At 41.9% G+C, this 18,844-nt stretch overlaps 1 protein-coding gene across 1 annotated transcript in view; it reads left to right on the plus strand.

Moving 5' to 3' along the window:
* Positions 1 to 601: 601 nt before the first annotated feature.
* Positions 602 to 18,844, plus strand: part of kif3ca (kinesin family member 3Ca) — a 26,027-nt gene continuing 7,784 nt past the window's right edge. The window contains 6 exon segments of the mRNA XM_079645315.1: positions 602 to 2,594; positions 15,494 to 15,595; positions 15,878 to 16,000; positions 18,171 to 18,180; positions 18,183 to 18,251; positions 18,254 to 18,287. Coding sequence (XP_079501441.1) covers positions 1,197 to 2,594; positions 15,494 to 15,595; positions 15,878 to 16,000; positions 18,171 to 18,180; positions 18,183 to 18,251; positions 18,254 to 18,287 — 1,736 coding nt within the window. The 5' untranslated portion in view covers positions 602 to 1,196.

An 18,844-nucleotide genomic window follows, 5' to 3' on the forward strand; every position in this document is an offset into this window, starting at 1 on the left:
TATATAGGCCTACTTTACAAGAAGTATAGGGGCAGAAATTCAGAGGATAGGCGTTTTGAGCAATAATGTTAAACAAATGTTCCAATTAAGACCAAAGTTACACCTGTCCTGAGATAGATATTGTAGAACATGTTAAATCAATTTAACCTTGCATATAGAAATAACAGGCAATATACTTGGTTAAAGACAGATAAAGATCCATAGAAGAGTATAACCCAAATATAAAAGAGGAAATAGAGAGGAAAGTATGTAGTATTTACATGTGGGAAAATAAAAGTTGAATCAATTCAAATCTACAGTTATAGGCTATCTATTTCCAACTAAATTAAAGGGCACACATTTTGTTTTAAACTAACCTTAATATGAAATAAATATCTAAAACTGTGTGGGCATCAGCATATAGGCTACATTATAATTTATAATGATACAAAAGACACATTCTTCAATACTAACAAAATGAACAGTGTGTAGCCTTCATATAAGGAGACGGTGGCAGTCTTGGAAAAGGATCAACTCAACAACGAGACGAAACTCCATTTCCCATAATCCTTTGTTCCACTCCGCAGTGATGTGGGGTGTGGTGTTTGAATGAACGTGTGTATGTATGTGTGTGTGTGCGTGTGTGTGTATAATGTTTGTGTGTGAGTGTGTGTGTGTTTTGGGTACAGGACGGGAGCTCCGTTTCTCTGCACAGACCGAGCTCGGAGCATCAGTGAGCGGCGGAGAGGATGCGGGACGGCGGTGTGTGTGTAGCGGATCAACCGGGCATGTAAAAAGCAGGACGATATGAGTGTGACATCTGAACTGAACGCTATTATTGTCGGCATTGTTGGATTATTTTTTTCACCGAGTGAATCTGGACGTGGATCTGCAATGGAGCGTCGATCCTGTGAGAGCTGCTGACCGTGTGTGTGTGTGTTAGTGAGCTAATATTACAGACAATAATGAAAGGAGATTATCCATTAGGCATAGACACAGCTCAGAATATCTTGGTAATTAGTCGGTTTTTTCTAAGGGACTGTGGCTATTTTCCTTTATTTATGATATAATCAGGAAGCATTACTGAATGTGTTATTAATGATTTAAAAAAATCAATGGTTACACAATTTGTTGACAGACAGCAGGCTGATTAAAGGCCTATTTTGATTGTCATTTTATAAATTGTCCTTTTGTTGCTTACAACGAGAGAGGCAATCATGTCTAAAAATAAGAGTAGCGAGTCAGTGAAGGTGGTAGTTCGATGCCGGCCCTTGAACCGGAGAGAGGAGTCCAATGGGCCTGCAGGGAGCATCGTGAAGATGGACATCCGGCTCGGACAGGTGATCCTCAGAAACCCTCGAGCCACAGCCAGCGAGCCCCAGAAAACATTCACATTCGATGCAGTTTACGATGCAAACTCCAAACAGCGAGATCTGTACGACGAGAGCGTGAGACCTCTGATAGATTCGGTTCTCGCAGGGTTCAATGGCACCATATTTGCGTACGGACAAACCGGAACTGGGAAGACGTATACCATGATGGGGGCGTGGATGGACCCCGAGAAACGTGGCGTGATCCCAAACGCTTTTGATCATATCTTCACACACATCTCCCGCTCACAGTCTGATAGGCAATACCTGGTGCGGGCGTCCTACCTCGAGATCTACCTGGAGGAGGTTCGGGATCTCCTGGATCCGAACCACGGGAATGCCAGAGCCCTGGAGCTCCGGGAGAATCCAGACTCTGGGGTTTACGTTAGTGACCTCACATCGTGTGTCTGCAAGAGCATCAAGGAGATCGAGGAGGTGATGAACGTGGGCAACCAGGCGAGGGCGGTTGGGGCGACGGACATGAACGAACACTCGTCCCGATCCCACGCTCTGTTCCTGATTACAGTAGAGTGCAGCCAGCCTGGACCAGATGGGAGGAAGCACATCCGGGTGGGACGCCTCAACCTGGTGGATCTGGCTGGAAGTGAGCGTCAAGCGAAGACAGGCGTCCAGGGTGAGCGCCTGAAGGAGGCCGCCAAGATCAACCTGTCCTTGTCGGCGCTAGGGAACGTGATCTCAGCGCTGGCCGATGGGCGCAGCAGCCACGTCCCGTACCGAGACTCCAAGCTGACCCGGCTTTTGCAGGACTCTTTAGGCGGGAATGCAAAAACTGTCATGGTCGCCACTTTGGGCCCGTCCCCGCAGCACTACGACGAGACCCTCACCACTCTACGTTATGCCAACAGGGCCAAGAACATCCAGAACCAGCCCAGAGTCAACGAGGATCCAAAGGACGCTCTGCTGCGAGAGTTCCAGATGGAGATCGCTCGTCTCCGGGCTCAGCTTCATCACAGGAAGTGGAGGAGCAAACAGAAGAAGGAGCAGGTGGACGGAGAGGACTGGGAAGGAGATGGGGATGAGGAGACGGATGGCGAGGAGGAAAAGGCGGTGGAGGAGTACGTGAAGCTGGAGGAGCAAAGACTGGAAAGGGAGAAACAGGACATCAGAGAAGATCAGTTCATGTTGGCTGATGAGAAGCAGAGGCTCCTGGGAGAGAAGGAGAGGATGATGGGAGATCTGAGGAAGGAGCAGGAGGCCACAGAGCAACTCACCGCCAAGTACAAGGTGAGAGGCAGTGTTTCATTTCTTTAACCAATCAAATTAACAGCCCAAGTCATACATAACACTCTAAGTGCTGAATATAAGAGACCTTCAATACTTTTGCAGTCATAGGGTTTCTTTGAAAAAACTATTTCATGATGAACAAAGATCAGATATAAACATGCACGGATTTGGATTTCATGGAAACATCATTTAGTACAAAACAAAGATGCCAAACAATGACTACTATAGTGCATTGCTCTGATTTCACATGGAGGCCATTTACAACCACCATCACATTAAGTATTTATGACAACCTGAATGTCACTGAAGGTTGTTAAAGAGCAAAAAGACTAACTTACAGATCAATATTCCCAATGAACACACTCATGTCTCATCTTTCTATCTCTTTTACATACACACACACAAACACACACACACACACACACACACACACACACACACACACACACACACACACACACACACACACACACACACACACACACACACACACACACACACACACACACGCCATGGCATGAGGTCTGTGGTGTGATATCTGATGAGCTGTTTTTAAGGGACTGTAAATCTGTGCTCTCCATGTCTAAACTGTGTGTGTGACGTGTGTATATTTTAACACTGACAAGGAAACTGATGCTAAAAACAAGGGACTCATATGATCACATGACATTTGTGTTTGGTGATATGTAAATATATATGTGGTTCCACTGACGGGTGGCGGTTGCCCTTTCTATACAGTTGTCTGATGTCTCATATATCCAGACAGGAACTGATGACCAATGTAGCTTAAAATGTCAGTGCTTTAGTTGCCCCCCACACACACACACCCACACACACACACACACACACTGGCAGGAATCAAAGACTGAGCTGAATTAATTACGCCTCTGATTCAAGGCCATAATAACTCAATAAGTCAGCCATGCAGAATGACTGAGTGAACACAGTCGAAAATACTGCAGCTGCAGCCGTTACCATCCGACATGAATCACTACTGGATAATTTTACTGAGCTGCATCGGCCATAAAGTGAGGAAATTAGAGGAGGGAAAAGTTATCTATAGAACGAGAATAAGAGACGGGAAAGTTGAGGTTGTTTGTAATAACAATACTTTCTAGTATCCCTTTTTTCTCTTATCAATTCTGTGTTATTTAGGGAAAATAAAATGTTGTTCTTTACGTTTTACTACCTATCACTCAACCTAGCAGTGTCTACTCCAAATGCTGAGGTGTGATGGGTAATAAAAAGCCTGTGTAGGTGGTGCTGTAAAAACAGGAAGAGATGACCAACTTAAACCCATGTCACAGCATGCATTGTGATATAGTAGATAACATTGTCCTGTTTGCCATTGTTTTTAATAGAATAATGCACACTGCAGCAAACACTCTAAAGAAAAGGTCTCAAATCTGTCGAATTGGCAAAAATATTGCTAATGTAAGCAGCACTCTTGCCATCCTATAGTAAACAAATTTTCAAGGTTCGTAAGCTATATTTAGTTTCAGCCTCATCTTTATTGTGTGGCTCCTCTTCCTTCTGAGTGAAGGTATGAGGTGTGGGAAAGTCCCGTGAGACGGAGCTAATGTATGGCCTGATGCCGTGCCCTTCACACTGAGTGCTTTCATGTACGAATGTGTGCAAGGCTTCTCGTATATCCTCCCATCACGTTGTCCTCTAAAGCGCTGTCGGGCTATTGCAGTTTTGTGCAGAATCGTATAAAATCTACAATGAACACACAGCAGTTCAGACGGGTTTTGCCTCTGTGTGTTTGATGCTGACTGTGTGGCTGCTGCTGAGTGATGTGAGCGCTGAGAATCATCTGTGCCCAGAAGAGGAGGATGATTAAAGACGTGAAGTATTTCCTGCCTATGATGCATCGGTCTGTTTGTTTAGAAAGAAAACCTGCAATATTCTGTTTATTCCATCCATCCATCCATCTTCTCCCGCTTATCCGTGGTCGGGTCGCGGAGGTATCAGTTCCAGCAGAGAGCCCCAAACGTTCCTTTCCCGGGCCACATCAACCAGCTCTGACTGGGGGATCCCAAGGCGCTCCCAGGCCAGCCAAGAGATATAATCCCTCCACCTGGTTCTAGGTCTACCCCTCGGTCTCCTCCCAGCTGGACGTGCCTGGAACACGAGGCGCCCAGGTGGCATCCTTACTAGGTGCCCGAACTACCTCAACTGGCTCCTTTCGACGCGAAGTCGTAAAATTGTCATAAAATCTCATGAAAAAACATTTACTGGTGATATGTTCCTTCATTACCATACACAAACACTATAGGTTATTTTAAGTCAATTCCACATATATCATCCTGCAGCCCAAATACTCACTAGATTAATACGCAGCTGAAAGTCCCTGAAAACGTATACTTTTGTTAGCTAGAAACTACGGTACACTGCTGTTCAACGATATGACCTAGTATTACGTTTGAAAACATGTATTTGTGAAGCACATTTGAATCATTAGTAATGAATGAGTGTCAGGATCAGTGCCACAGACAGAGTAGGGAGCTCTGAAATTATTGAGAGATGTTCATGTTTTAGGATTTGATGGTTTTATGGAATTTACTTGGAAAAAGTGTTGTAATTACAGCAGAAAATGGCAGTTGTGGTTGCCAGCATTTCACCATAATATATACTGTAGAACTTTTTCTACAAACAGTATACGGACATTAAAACTGAAACTGATTTTACGGTTAAAGGTGGAGTTTGATTCCATGTTTTATCGTTAAAAGAAAAGCTGTTTTGTCAGATGATTAACATTAAAATAGTTGAACTCTAAAGCTAGAAAACCCTTTTTTACTGTGTGCACTGTGAGAATAAACACAACAACTAGCCACTTGTCACATGTTTGGGTCACAGATCAGTTTTATATGATTAGAACGTTGACAAAGAACCCTTTATGTCCATTGGATGTTTTTACCTCAGTGCTGTTTCACAATTCATGCTCACAATTTAAGGTCATCCTTGTTTTTTTTATTTATAAATATATAATCATATGATATATTCAAAAATGTACCACATAAAACATGCACTTCATCATTAACTTCTAATTAGTACCCATGACTTCACTGTGATCCCACCACAGTCTGATCAATCAGCTCAAGCCTATCTTTCCTCTGATTGGCTGAGCTTGGTATTAGCCAACCAATCACAGCCTGGTGGCCTGAAGGTTCCATTTGTCTCTCTGCTTTGTTAACCAATGAGAAAGAGGTTGCTAGGCAGAGACAGATTGAGAGAGAGGGGCTGGAAAAATGAGCTCAGAAAGGACCAATTATAGATAGAAATCGTATTGACTCCTTTCTCCATTTTCCTCCCTTTCTCTCCCCCTCACGTACATCCACACAGCAGATGTAAGTAGGTCAGGGTCTAGCCTTGTGAATCGGTGTAGGGTCAGCTGGTGTTTCTGCAGGGTGTTGCGAGCTAACTGGCTCCAAGGTGCAGCGCTCCATCTGTGGACTGTGTTTCGTTATGTTGGTGCAACTGTTGCTCAGCTGTTGTTGCTCTGCTGGAGGTCAACCAGCTTCAATTTACACATAGCGGTGGAAGGAAAAGTATAGAGAGGTTTTCGCTTTAACGCTTGTGTTGTGTTCGAAAGCTGTTACCGTTCATGGTGTTCGCGGGTAAATTTTGACCCATGATTTATTTCAGTCCAAAACGCATTTAAAAAATGACTATCATCCAATATTGTTTAAACTACATCATAACTAACTTATTATGCATTCATAACCGTACAATCCTGTTGTGATTTTATTCTATGGCCACAAAACACATTACACCACATATTGCACACGTGCATGTGTGTGTTCAGGTTCAAGTGTTAGTGTACATATTCTTTGAGAAAGGTCGAGTTCCCGTGGGGGGAGGGGGGCAGAGGGAGGGGAGACCAGACCAGGTGCATGTTGCAAAACAATTATTGTTACAGTTGATGAAGGGGGTGGGGGAGGGGTGTCTGAAGTCAAAGATGAATCTTGATTGGGCCTAATTTGACCTCGAGTCACCCAAAACAATTCTGCTGGGTCTCCCCAGACCCGATCACCAAATTATACACTTTTTTTTTTAGAGACCTTCAGACTTGGCTAAAATGGTCAAAATCTGTTTTGTAATGTTTATATAGCTGTTGTTGAGGATATCATGAAGCCTTGTTCCGATACAAAAAACTAGAGCGCAGTTATTATATAATTTTAACTTGAAACGGGTCACGGGAGACCCGAACACAACATAAGGGTAAATAAAAGTACTAACACTGTATCAGAACTGTTTTACAAGTTGCCTAGAAGTCTTGAATTGAAAAACATTGCAAGGATGAAAGTATAATCAGGAGAATGTCATGCACTAATAGAGTGAAGAAGTCACGCCCATCTACTTCCGGTCCATGGGACCTTATTTCGGAAAAATAATGTATTGAAGTCAATGGAGAGAGAAAACTTATCTTTCAATCCCGTTTGAATTGTGCCATGAATTGCACATATGATGTTTGTCAATCTTAAAAAATAATTTCCATGTCAAAAAAGTCACAGTTTGTCGTAAAACTGTTGAAATATAAGACTATGAAAAATACGCAACTAGAAAGACTACAAATCCCAGAGTCGCGTAAGTGATGTCATAACTGTTTTCCTCCACTAAGAGATAGCTAAGATCAGCGCCATATAGATAGAATCTATCTATATGGCGCTGGCTAAGATAAGATCACTTTAACAAGATGCCTGTGTGCTTAGTACCAGGTTGTTATCATACCAGCAATGGGTCTTGCTCGTTCTTTCGCTTCCTGTCTGATGAAAGGACCAAGAGTGGCTGGATCAAGTTAGCTACCTAGCTAGTAGCTAGCACGTTGGTTAGCATTACAGCCTTGTCATTTTTATTAGCCTTAATATGAAGTAACATTAAGTAACCCAAAATGTTAAAGAGTAGTCATATTTCGTGAACCCTTTGAAGAGTACTGTCACTGGTGTGATAATTCTATAATACACAATTTAAGCCCGGGGGAGAAATGCTAACGCTAGCATTGGCGATCGCCAATCTTTTCTACTTCATGCTATCTGCACAAATGGTTGACATTAAACATTAAAAGACCAGGCAGTTCAGAGAGAATCAAAGGAAGGCAGGCAGGCAGCTTTGCATGACATTCTTCTGGACGTGTTTCATTGTGGTGATAGTGAGGGTAGTCAATAGTTTTGTTGACAAGACAGTAGTGACGGCCATCTCGGTGAAGTGTGTTGTTCTTCGAACAAAACATCATATGTGTAATTCGTGGCACAATTCAAACGGGATCGAAAGATAATCTTTCTCTCCCCATTGACTTCAATACATCATTTTTTCGAAAGAAGGTCCGATGGAGGTCCACCGGAAGGGGAGGGATTTCGCCACTCTGTCGAATCAGGATTTTCGAGGGTTTGGCAAAAACATTGTGTTCATTTGCACAATTTTTTTAAAGTGCAACTAATGATTTCCTAACTCTTTTATTTATTTTGAACATGTAACAATTATTTAAAGTAAAAAAAAGGAACGAAATGTAATAAAACAGTATGGCACACTTTTGATATACACATAAATAAATAAACACTTGTATTACATTTTCCAAATGTACTAATTATTTTATATATTTTAACTAATTATATGAATAGATTGGTCTGCTCTTTTACCAGTATAGTTTCATATAGCTTCCAGCAGTATGCCACATACTTAGCAATAAGAAAAATGTGCACTTTTTATACCACAAAAGCAAAATAAGGGTATAAAAATGTGAATTTATTGAGGTAAATATTCGATAGGGTGCATAGGAACATTAATGCTATTTTAGATGTCCCAATATCACTTTTACGCTCCAGTTCTTATTCTGTTCACTTTGGCATCTCTTGACACATACTGTACATAAGCTAAGTGCATCCTATAATATTTTTGGTTATGAAACAGGCAGGTATCAGTGCAGTCGCTGTGGAGCTTCATGCTGAGCAGCAGCTTCTGGAGAGGCAGCGTCCATCCCTCCAGTCGACTATTCTTAGATCCACTTTTTCTGGGTCAAAACTGTAACGTCTCATTTCTTCCTACTGTCTCTCGCTGCTCTCTACATCCTTTTGAATATCTGTAAGTCCATTAAAAAGACTTACAATGTCTGGAAGCTACTTGGCCATACATAATTCTATTTCGTTACTAACATCTAGGTTATATAATGATAAACCCTCGGATAAATGACATTGAATATCTCTGTTACATCACATTTGGCTTTAGTTTATTTGATTGTCTCTCATTTAAATGTAGTTGCCCATCCTCATCATGACTTATTTACTACTTTGTTTAGAAATGTTCTGCTTTTCTGAGAATTCCTTTTTTCCCAGGGGAATAGCACAGTAAAAATAGGTCAATTTCATGCATCCTAAAATTGGAATCTGAAATAATTATTTGGAAATATCTCAAAAAAAACCTTTAAAAAAAATTGGATCACATTTTTTAGTCTAATGTATGATAACAGCTCTCAAGAGTGTGAATCTACTAATAATTTGAGACTGAAATAAATATGCATGCAAGGCAAACTGCCCAGATAAAGTCTCTGGGGCTATTTCTCTCCAAATCATTTAAATTTACTTTTGGAAAAAGTCAAATATAGAAACCATAATGATTGGCTTTACAGCAAACACAAGAAGCTAACCCGGCCTGGAGCAGGATCATAATTGAATCTTTCTGATGTAAACCAATTATATGATTCTATTTTGACCATGAATGCATCTTGCTGTCTTTGTTGTCTTTTGTTTATGGAGGAAATTGCATTAAGGTCTTTCCTTCATCCTGTCAGCCAATTAGAATGCAGGATCGCCGATGATAATGCCCTGTAACAAAACACTCATTCATACATGCACATAAACACTGTGAGTGCATGTCAGCTCTCCACAATATTCAGTAGACGTACATTAGGCACGCTGAATGCATGGTATAACACACACACACACACACACACACACACACACACACACACACACACACACACACACACACAGGCAAATAGTTGCCTTACGTCATAGTTAGAATGACTGTTTCCTGTTTATAAAGCTTACTTCCTGTCTCATTAGAGCAGGAAAGAGGCAGGAAAGAGAGAGGTATGCTTGTGTGTGTGTGTGTGTGTGTGTGTGTGTGTGTGTGTGTGTGTGTGTGTGTGTGTGTGTGTGTGTGTGTGTGTGTGTGTGTGTGTGTGTGTGTGTGTGTGTGTGTGTGTGTGTGTGTGTGTGTGTGTGTGTGTGTGTGTGTGTGTGTGTGTGTGTGTGTGTGTGTGTGTGTGTGTGTTGGCTGATGATCAGAAAGAGCTCATCGCTGCTCGCTCTCCATCTTTCAGCATGGGGGGCTGCATCACTGAAATATTGATGAATCGTGTGTGTGTGTGTGTGTGTGTGTGTGTGTGTGTGTGTGTGTGTGTGTGTGTGTGTGTGTGTGTGTGTGTGTTTATCTAGTCATGTGATCAGCGGAGAAAGCAGAGCCATTTCTTAGACAATACTCCCCTGTCTCTCATTCAAGGAGAGAAGCAAACACAGAGGCAGATATTTAATGTCTGTTTATCTTAGAGGGAAATTATCTGTAAGTCAGATGCAGGAGATGAAATATTTGTTTATGTAACCGCTGTAGCCTCATAAAATACATAAACCCATTATAAAACCTTTTAATTTTGCCATTACAAGTTATGTAAAGACTTATAACTACACATGTTTCAAAACGAACCTTGTTGTTGTCTTAAAAATATTCCACAGACACAAAAAACGTCTCAATAGCAGAATTGATGCATCTGATGCACGTATTTTTTTTTTTTTACCCAGACTGTTCCTTTGGGCTTGTCTTGTGAGGAAAGTCTTTAAGAATTTCAATGAATGTAACTTTTACCAAATTTTGTATACGGTAAACATGTTTTTTTAGAAGATGTCAATAATAGAAGACATGCACTTTGACTTCCTGTGATACAAAATAATGCGCACATTTGCAAATTGGAATAAACAACAACATTTGAAATGCATTTTGTATGACTTCTTCAGATTGATTATGATAGGATAAAAGGTCTCCTTGATGTGATCTGCAGACTGCCTGTCACAAATGATATCTCTCTCTGTCGTGTGTAATGTTTATCCAGGACATGAGTAACAGGGTAATAAGATTTTAGTCTGTAAGCCTTGGCTCTTTAAATGGTTTCTGCATCGACCCGTACTGATGTGTAAAAGATTCTCCCAGACAACCTGACCTTTGTTCTCTGTTTCTTCCCTACATCTGTCTTCCATGCTCAGTGTCATGTAAATGTCCCGTCTCCTCTTCTTCTTCTCCTGTGTCTCTGTGTCTCTGCAGCACGCTTCCTGTCTCTGTGCTACACACATCGTGGCTGTTGTCGTCACTTTGTATTTATAACCGGGTCGCTCCCAGCAGGCCTCTCGCCTCGCTGTGATTGGCTGGCAGACGCGGATGAGCCTTAATGGGCAACACTTCCCGTTCTCTTCACTTTTTCCCATCAGGAAATGGATCAGTCACAGCCAAAAGAATTTCAGCATGCACTTTACAGGCACATTATACATATATACACACACACACACACACACACACACACACACACACACACACACACACACACACACACACACACACACAACACACACACACACACACACACACACTCTGAAGCTACAGGAAGAGTGTGATGCATTTATAAATGTCTGCACACTCTGCGGGCTTCCATCAACCCTGATGGAGGAAACAAGAAACACTTGAGCCTAATGGCCTCAAACCGAAAGCAGCGCACAAACCACAGCAGCAAACAAACAACTTTACAGACAATAATGTTGAGTGGCAAAGCCTAATTTACATATTTCCAGAAAATAACTGTTCAATGCCGCCTTCAAGATGCTCTCTAATGTGATAAATAATATTTGGAACTGAGGCAATAATCCATTAACACTAAAACAAGCTCACTAAAATTCATTTGATAGCAGCCATGTTGAAAATAGGGCTTTAAGAACTGATCAACTGAGAATCATCTAACCTCAATGACTGTCAGATGATTGATCGCTCAGGTGATTAATCAGGTTGGTTGGTTTTAGTCTTAAGCTGTACATTTTCAAAGTAGTTCAAAATCAAATCCACAGAAATGACTTCCTTTAAAAATTAAAACAGTTTCACTTAGAATGGTCACATGGCATTTTACGTCTAGATGCTATAGCTAGAGAGTAGACATCTAAAACACTCACACACACACACACACACACACACACACACACACACACACACACACACACATCACACACACACACACACACACACACACACACACACACACACACACACACACACACACACACGCACACACACACACGCACACACACACACGCACACACACACACAGGCAGACATTAAATCTGCTTTATTGATCGAGGAAATGAGAAACAGAGAGACAGCGGGGATCAAATCTGAACCTGCCGAGGACTGAATAGATACAGGAAGGTTTATTATGACATGATGAAGAAACTGAAGCTCTTCTGCGACCTTGTGTGTGTGTGTGTGTGTGTGTGTGTGTGTGTGTTTGTGTGTGTGTGTGTGTGTGTGTGTGTGTGTGTGTTTGTGTGTGTGTGTGTGTGTGTGTGTGTGTGTGTGTGTGTGTGTGTGTGTGTGTGTGTGTGTGTGTGTGTGTGTGTGTGTGTGTGTGTGTGTGTGTGTGTGTGTGTGTGTGTGTGTGTGTGTGTGTGTGTGTGTGTGTGTGTGTGTGTGTGTGTGTGTGTGTGTGTGTGGCAGTGAAACATAAATCCTAAACGCTGCCTGGAAACAGAATAATGACTCAAATGACAAGTGAGTCACCTCTCGTGTGATTGAAGGTCAGCTGGACTCCAATCTGAGTCATCGCTCCACAGAAAATGACCTTAACGTTAAAGCCTGATTCTGTCATGGTGACCTGTGAGGCCAAGACTGCAGGGAACATCATTATAGTTTTTTACAGTGAACTCAAATGTGAAATATAGTCAAAGCTGGACTTTATTGAGATTGAAAGTTCATTTGTGGCCGCAGAAACAAAACAACCTCAAAACTTTGTATTTTTTGGAGCGCTAAATCACATAACATGATCTTCCTCAGCAGATTGTATCATGGAAATATAAACGACATCTCCCTCCTCCATGTTGCTTAACCCTTATGTTATGTTCGGGTGACCCGTCTCAAGTTAAAATGATAGAATAACTACGCTCTAGTTTTTTTATCTGAACAAGGCTTCATGATATCCTCCACAACATATATAAACACCACAAACAGATTTTGACCATTTTAGCCAAGGCTGAAGGTCTCTAAAAAAGAAAGTGTATAATTTGGTGTTCGGGTCTGGGAGACCCAGCAGAATTGTTTTGGGTGACTCAAGGTCAAATTTGGTCCAATCAAGATTCATCTTTGACTTTAAATACCCCTCCCCCCCCCCCTTCATCAACTGTAACAATACTTTTTCGCAAATACATGCACCTGGTCTCCCCTCCCTCTGCCCCCTCCCCCACAGGAACTCGACCTTTCTCAAAGATATGTACACTAACACTTGAACCTGAACACACATATGCACGTTGCAATATGTGGTGTGATGTGTTTTGGGGCTATAGAATCAATTAATCATGGGTCAAAATTGACCCGCGAACACCATGAACGCTAACAGCTTTTGAACACAACACAAGGGTTAAATCAACAAGGTTTAGGTGGTAGTAATTCTGCAGACTATACAAAACTTGTGTGTATGTTACTAAGTTCTGTTTTTGTAATGTTGAGGGTCGTTTTATTCACTTACATTATTTGTGAATATATGGCATGTATCCTTCAGATTAAAAAAAACTACTTTTTATGGCAACATGGCTTCCTTAAATCCAGCACAGCAGGACTTTGTTTTCTCGTATGAACTCAATGCTCGTACGCTGCTTTTATGTGTACAGTGCAGCAGAACATAGTTTGATTTTAATTGGATGTTCCTGCATTTGATAATAGGTTCTTTGACACAGTTTCATGAACCCAGTGGGACTCACTGTGAATCTACCCAATATAAAACATGAATATGCATTTTACTCACTAGACAGTAGCTTGATTTATGTGCCTGGTGATGATTTGAGTTTAATAGAAACAGTCAAACTGTCTATTTAAGTCATAAAAGCCTGTATGTATAAAGGACTGTTATTCAACCAGCCTATAAGAAGAGGGGGGGGGGGGGGGGGGGGCATTGGATGCATGAGAGAGAAAACCTATGACATGAATAAGCCCTTTAATGAAGCTGAAAGAATATGACAAAACACAAAGAGTAGCAAAGCAGGCAGTCTCACACACACACACACAACACACACACACACACACACACACACACACACACACACACACACACACACACACACACACACACACACACACACACACACACACACACACACACACAAAGACAGCTCAAACAAAGAGTCTTTCTGTACAGACCTGCTGCAGACGCATCCTCTCTGAAGGACTCTACTGTACGCTTTGCATGAGTCTGTGTGTGTGTGTGTGTGTGTGTGTGTGTGTGTGTGTGTGTGTGTGTGTGTGTGTGTGTGTGTGTGTGTGTGTGTGTGTGTGTGTGTGTGTGTGTGTGTGTGTGTATGTGTGTGTGTGTGTGTGTGTGTGTGTGTTAGTAATGAAGGATGTATAGGCAACACACACACACAGTCTTTTTGTATACAGTCCTGAGACTGGAATGCTGCCATTACTAAATGGCAGTGGCCCCTGTTTGCCCTTCTTGAGGCCCTTTTTTCTTTCTATTCACTCCCCTTTTATAAATGTCCATCCTTTCTTGTCTCTCAGTCTTTCTTCTCGTCTGTGTTCATTTGCTGCCCTCAGGACATACATATCATGTGTGTGTTTTTGTGTGATTCCCCTACGAGACAGATTGCACCAGTGTGACCCCGAGCCTTTAATCTCACAGTTACCAAAGGCGCTTTAACCAGAGGCATAAAATCATGACGATGCTTCATCGCAGTTAACAAACAAGGCAATTCTCATAAGCGAAAAATAATATGTGTATCCGCACAGTTATGCAGATCTGCTCTTACATTTAATGAGTTAATCTTTGGCTCATGCTACACGCTTCCATCAAGTTTCATGAACATGGGGCCTGTAGTTTTTCAGTAATCCTGCAGACAGACAGACAGACAGACAGACAGACAGACAGACAGACAGACAGACAGACAGACAGACAGACAGACAGACAGACAGACAGACAGACAGACAGACAACAGGAAAGCATAACCTCTTGGGGGAGATAATTCAAAACGTCATTTTTTCAATTGATGTTAAGATGTTTAACATAATAGTCTAAATTCAAGTCAGGACATGTCAGTAGAAATGATCCTCTGAGGAACATGAATAACTTTACAAAAGGTCATCCATCAATCCGTTAAATAGTTGTTCAGATATTTCAGTCTGGTTGTGATTCACGAAGCGTGACTACGTTTTAGCCGAGCTCAGCTTGTTGTGTCATGGTGTCATCATGAATGTTAAGCTGCCCACTTCCAGCTCTGTCTGCCTCATCAGCACAATACACAGACACAGACACAGACACACACACACACACACACACACACACACACACACACACACACACACACACACACACACACACACACACACACACACACACACACACACACACACACACACACACACACACACACACACACACACACACACACACACACACACACACACACACACACACAGACACACACACACACACACACACACACACACACACACACACAAACCCCCACAAGGACTCAACTGTTTGATGTCCAAATTAACTTAGTTTGACCTCAAGAACGACACTCAACCCTTTTCTTTGAAGCTAAAAGGACCACATAAGGTATTTTTTCCTAAAACTACAAATATTATTTTGTTTTCCTCAGGCAATGGAGAGCAAGCTGCTGGTCGGTGGGAAGAACATCATGGATCACACCAACGAGCAGCAGAAGATGCTGGAGATGAAGAGGCATGAGATTGCTGAGCAGGTAAACCTGAGTGTGTTTATAAAGCACAAAACACGTCAGAATCTGAATACCTGTATTAGTCCCACAGAGGGGAAATGCACATTGTTACAGCAGCACATACTGTACATCTAACACTACAGTAAACTGCATTTACCTGTTAGATAATTTGACTTTAACAGGAAATCCCTGAAGTTCACTCACAGTTTTCAACAGCACTCATTTAAAGAAAGGTTTAAACCTCTGTAATGCAATGGAAAAAAACAATGCTAACAGAAATGTGACGTGTTAATTGATGTTTTCCAGTCGAGCAGTGAGAGGGAGATCCAGCAGCAGATGTTGGTGCAGGACGAGGAGACGGTGGAGCTCAGAGAGACGTTCACCTCTCTGCAGCAGGAGGTGGAGGCCAAGACCAAGAAGCTCAAGAAGGTGCTTATACAATTTATAAAAGTATACACAATTGCACATACATTCTCATTTAAGCTACAAATACACACACTTTTACAGCCAGAAGACATCCAGATATCTGTCTTACATGCACTCGCCTTTCTCTTTGTTCCTAATGTCCGTATATCCTCTTCACCTCTATTTGACCCCTGACCTGGATCCTAATGACCTCCTGCCTGCGTTCGGACACACACTTAAATAGTACCTGAAGGTTTGTCGTCCCCTCCTCTCTGCCGGACCTTCCCCCCCCCCCCCCTCCGTAACGCTCTATCTCGGGCCTCTTCACACCTCTCATGCTAACCTTCTCAATCCGTTTTTTTGTTCAAGTTGCTCACGACCTGCCACTAAATCCCTCAGTGCCACCCATGAAACAACAAACCCTCCCTACTACTTGCTTCCTACTCCGTTGCACGGCCAGCAGGACTAACCCCAAGTGTGTGTGTGTGTGTGTGTGTGTGCGTGTGTGTGTGTGGATGCCAATGTGATTAATGACCCTGTCATGATCCTTGCTCTCCTGATGCCCTGACGTTACCTTCTCCTGAGCATGGTGTCGCCTCTCTGAGGATTAAGATTAATCACGCTGTCATTTAAGAGCTCAGGCGGCTCTTTTTACTGCTAAATTAGAACAGAGTGGTTCATAATTGTCAGAAAGAACTTTTTGAAAGGGTACTTTTGGTATGTTTGAACCTAAATCCAATTCGTTCTCTGTTTTTGCATCTAAGTCACTATTGAGGACAACCATGTGTTTAGTTGTTCCATTTTTGTGCGAGAGCGCTGCAGACAGCAGTTGCAAAATTAGCTCTGACTTCAGTAGATTGCTTGTTCTGGTGAGGTTTTAAGGAAAGGAAATTCAGTCATGAAACATACTGAACTTCCCTATCAGTGCTCTATTCAACACGTAGCAAGTATAAAACTCACTTAAAGGTGGGGTAGGTAAGTTTGAGAAACCGGCTCGAGATACACTTTTTGTTATATTCCATAGAATGCTCTTAACATCCCGATAGCAATGAATAAATTAAATGCTTTGATATTAAAATACATAAAAAAATGTCATCTGTGGGAGCCGTGGTGCCGTAAAAAGCACGACCAATCATCTGAGCCGGCCCGGCTAAAGTAACTGGATGGCCTACCTGCCTTTTCAGCCTTCATCTGTGCACAAACTTATCTCGTGCCCTCATTGGTCATGTGCGCATTCATGTGTGTTGGAGGAGGGGGCTCTGTAAGGAAGTCTGAAGGAAGGGGCAGATTTTCTTCCGGCTGTTTATTTTCAAATTCTAGCGCACTCGAGCTGGTTTCTCCAAAATTACCTACCCCACCTTTAACAAACATGATCTATTCTTATGTAACAAAACTATACGTGTTAATTGTGTCTAAATAACTCAAAATTAGGTATTTATATCTAAGAACATGTTCCCTATTTTATTTTTTATTTTACCCCACCTTTAATGCGTGACCATAAACGATACATCTGTCTAGTTTTGGCAGTGTTTTTTTTACCTGCCGTCAGTATCTCTAACGGGCCTGTGGCTAATTAAGCCTTTGTGTTACGTTTAATTCAAGCTTTAGTTCCATGAATCTTTTATATAAAAGACTGCGAATCACCATCTCACATGTAATGCTCGGACAGTTTCCCAGAAACAAGAGGTAGAATGTGAATGCAAGGAAATAATCAACAAAAACACCTTTTAATCCATCCGACACGTACCTCTTGAGTTTCAAGCATCATGTCCTTGTGCACTGGAATTGTTTGCATGGTCCACATTTTAATACTTTTCAAAATCTCAAAATGATTTTAATATTAAATGCAATTCTTAAATGTTTTCTTTTCTAAAAAATGAAGCTGTCACAACAAGTTAACTACCAGCTGCTTCTCACTGATCAGATTCTCCCTCAGAGATGAACACTTGCAGAGTCATCTCTCAGCTAACTACACTCAGGATTAGCCTACTTTTCAAAGCCTGTTCACTCAAAGCATGAACAGAGGAGGAGGAGGAGAGATGGAGGGCGGCCATGTTGCCTCGCTCCAATTGGCTGCCCATCTCTCAGACACCAGTGCTTCCAGTGCTGTTGCTACAGGCAACCAAGCTACAGTTCCTCAGCGACATCTCTCCCCCTCCTCCTCACCCTCTTTCTTTCCCCTCCTTTCTCATAGCTGTATGCCAAGCTCAGTGCATTAAAGCGGAGATCCAGGATGTGAACGACGAGCACGTGAGGAGCCGGCAGGAGCTGGAGCAACCCAGAACGAGCTCACCAGAGAGCTCAAGTTCAAGTGAGTCTGAAAACACAAACAGCACAGAGTCCGCAGAGGCAGCAAATATGCCGGCATGGTTCTGCAAACACGTCCGAATGTGCATGTTTCATAGAGATGACATACAGCAAACACTGACAGAATCTGGTGTATTGCCAAGTACACAAACTATGGATAACAAATAAACATAGTATGAGAATACAAATAAGTATACAAATAATACTTAAAAAAAGAAAAGTATATCTATATGTCTATACAAAAATTATACTATGAAACTATATATTTTTATAAAAGGAAAATGAATATAATGTAGAAAAAAAGGAGGGGTCTGAGCTCATGCGGGATCCGGCAGCTACTGTCTAAACTAAATACTGCGGTGATGAAACGCCATATCATGGATTATCAAGGATTATTTCTGAAACAGTATGGAGCTCAAAGGCTTTCTCTCTGCCGGTTATACCACAAGGTGAGTTCCTTTTTACTTCCTGCTTCTTCACACACATGCTCTCCAGTACAGGTTAGCTCTGAGTGTTAGCCATGCTAATGTAAACATGCACCGACCATATTACGTCCAAAAC

This window comes from Notothenia rossii (genome assembly GCF_949606895.1).
Source record: "Notothenia rossii genome assembly, chromosome: 8".
Lineage (NCBI taxonomy): Eukaryota > Metazoa > Chordata > Actinopteri > Perciformes > Nototheniidae > Notothenia > Notothenia rossii.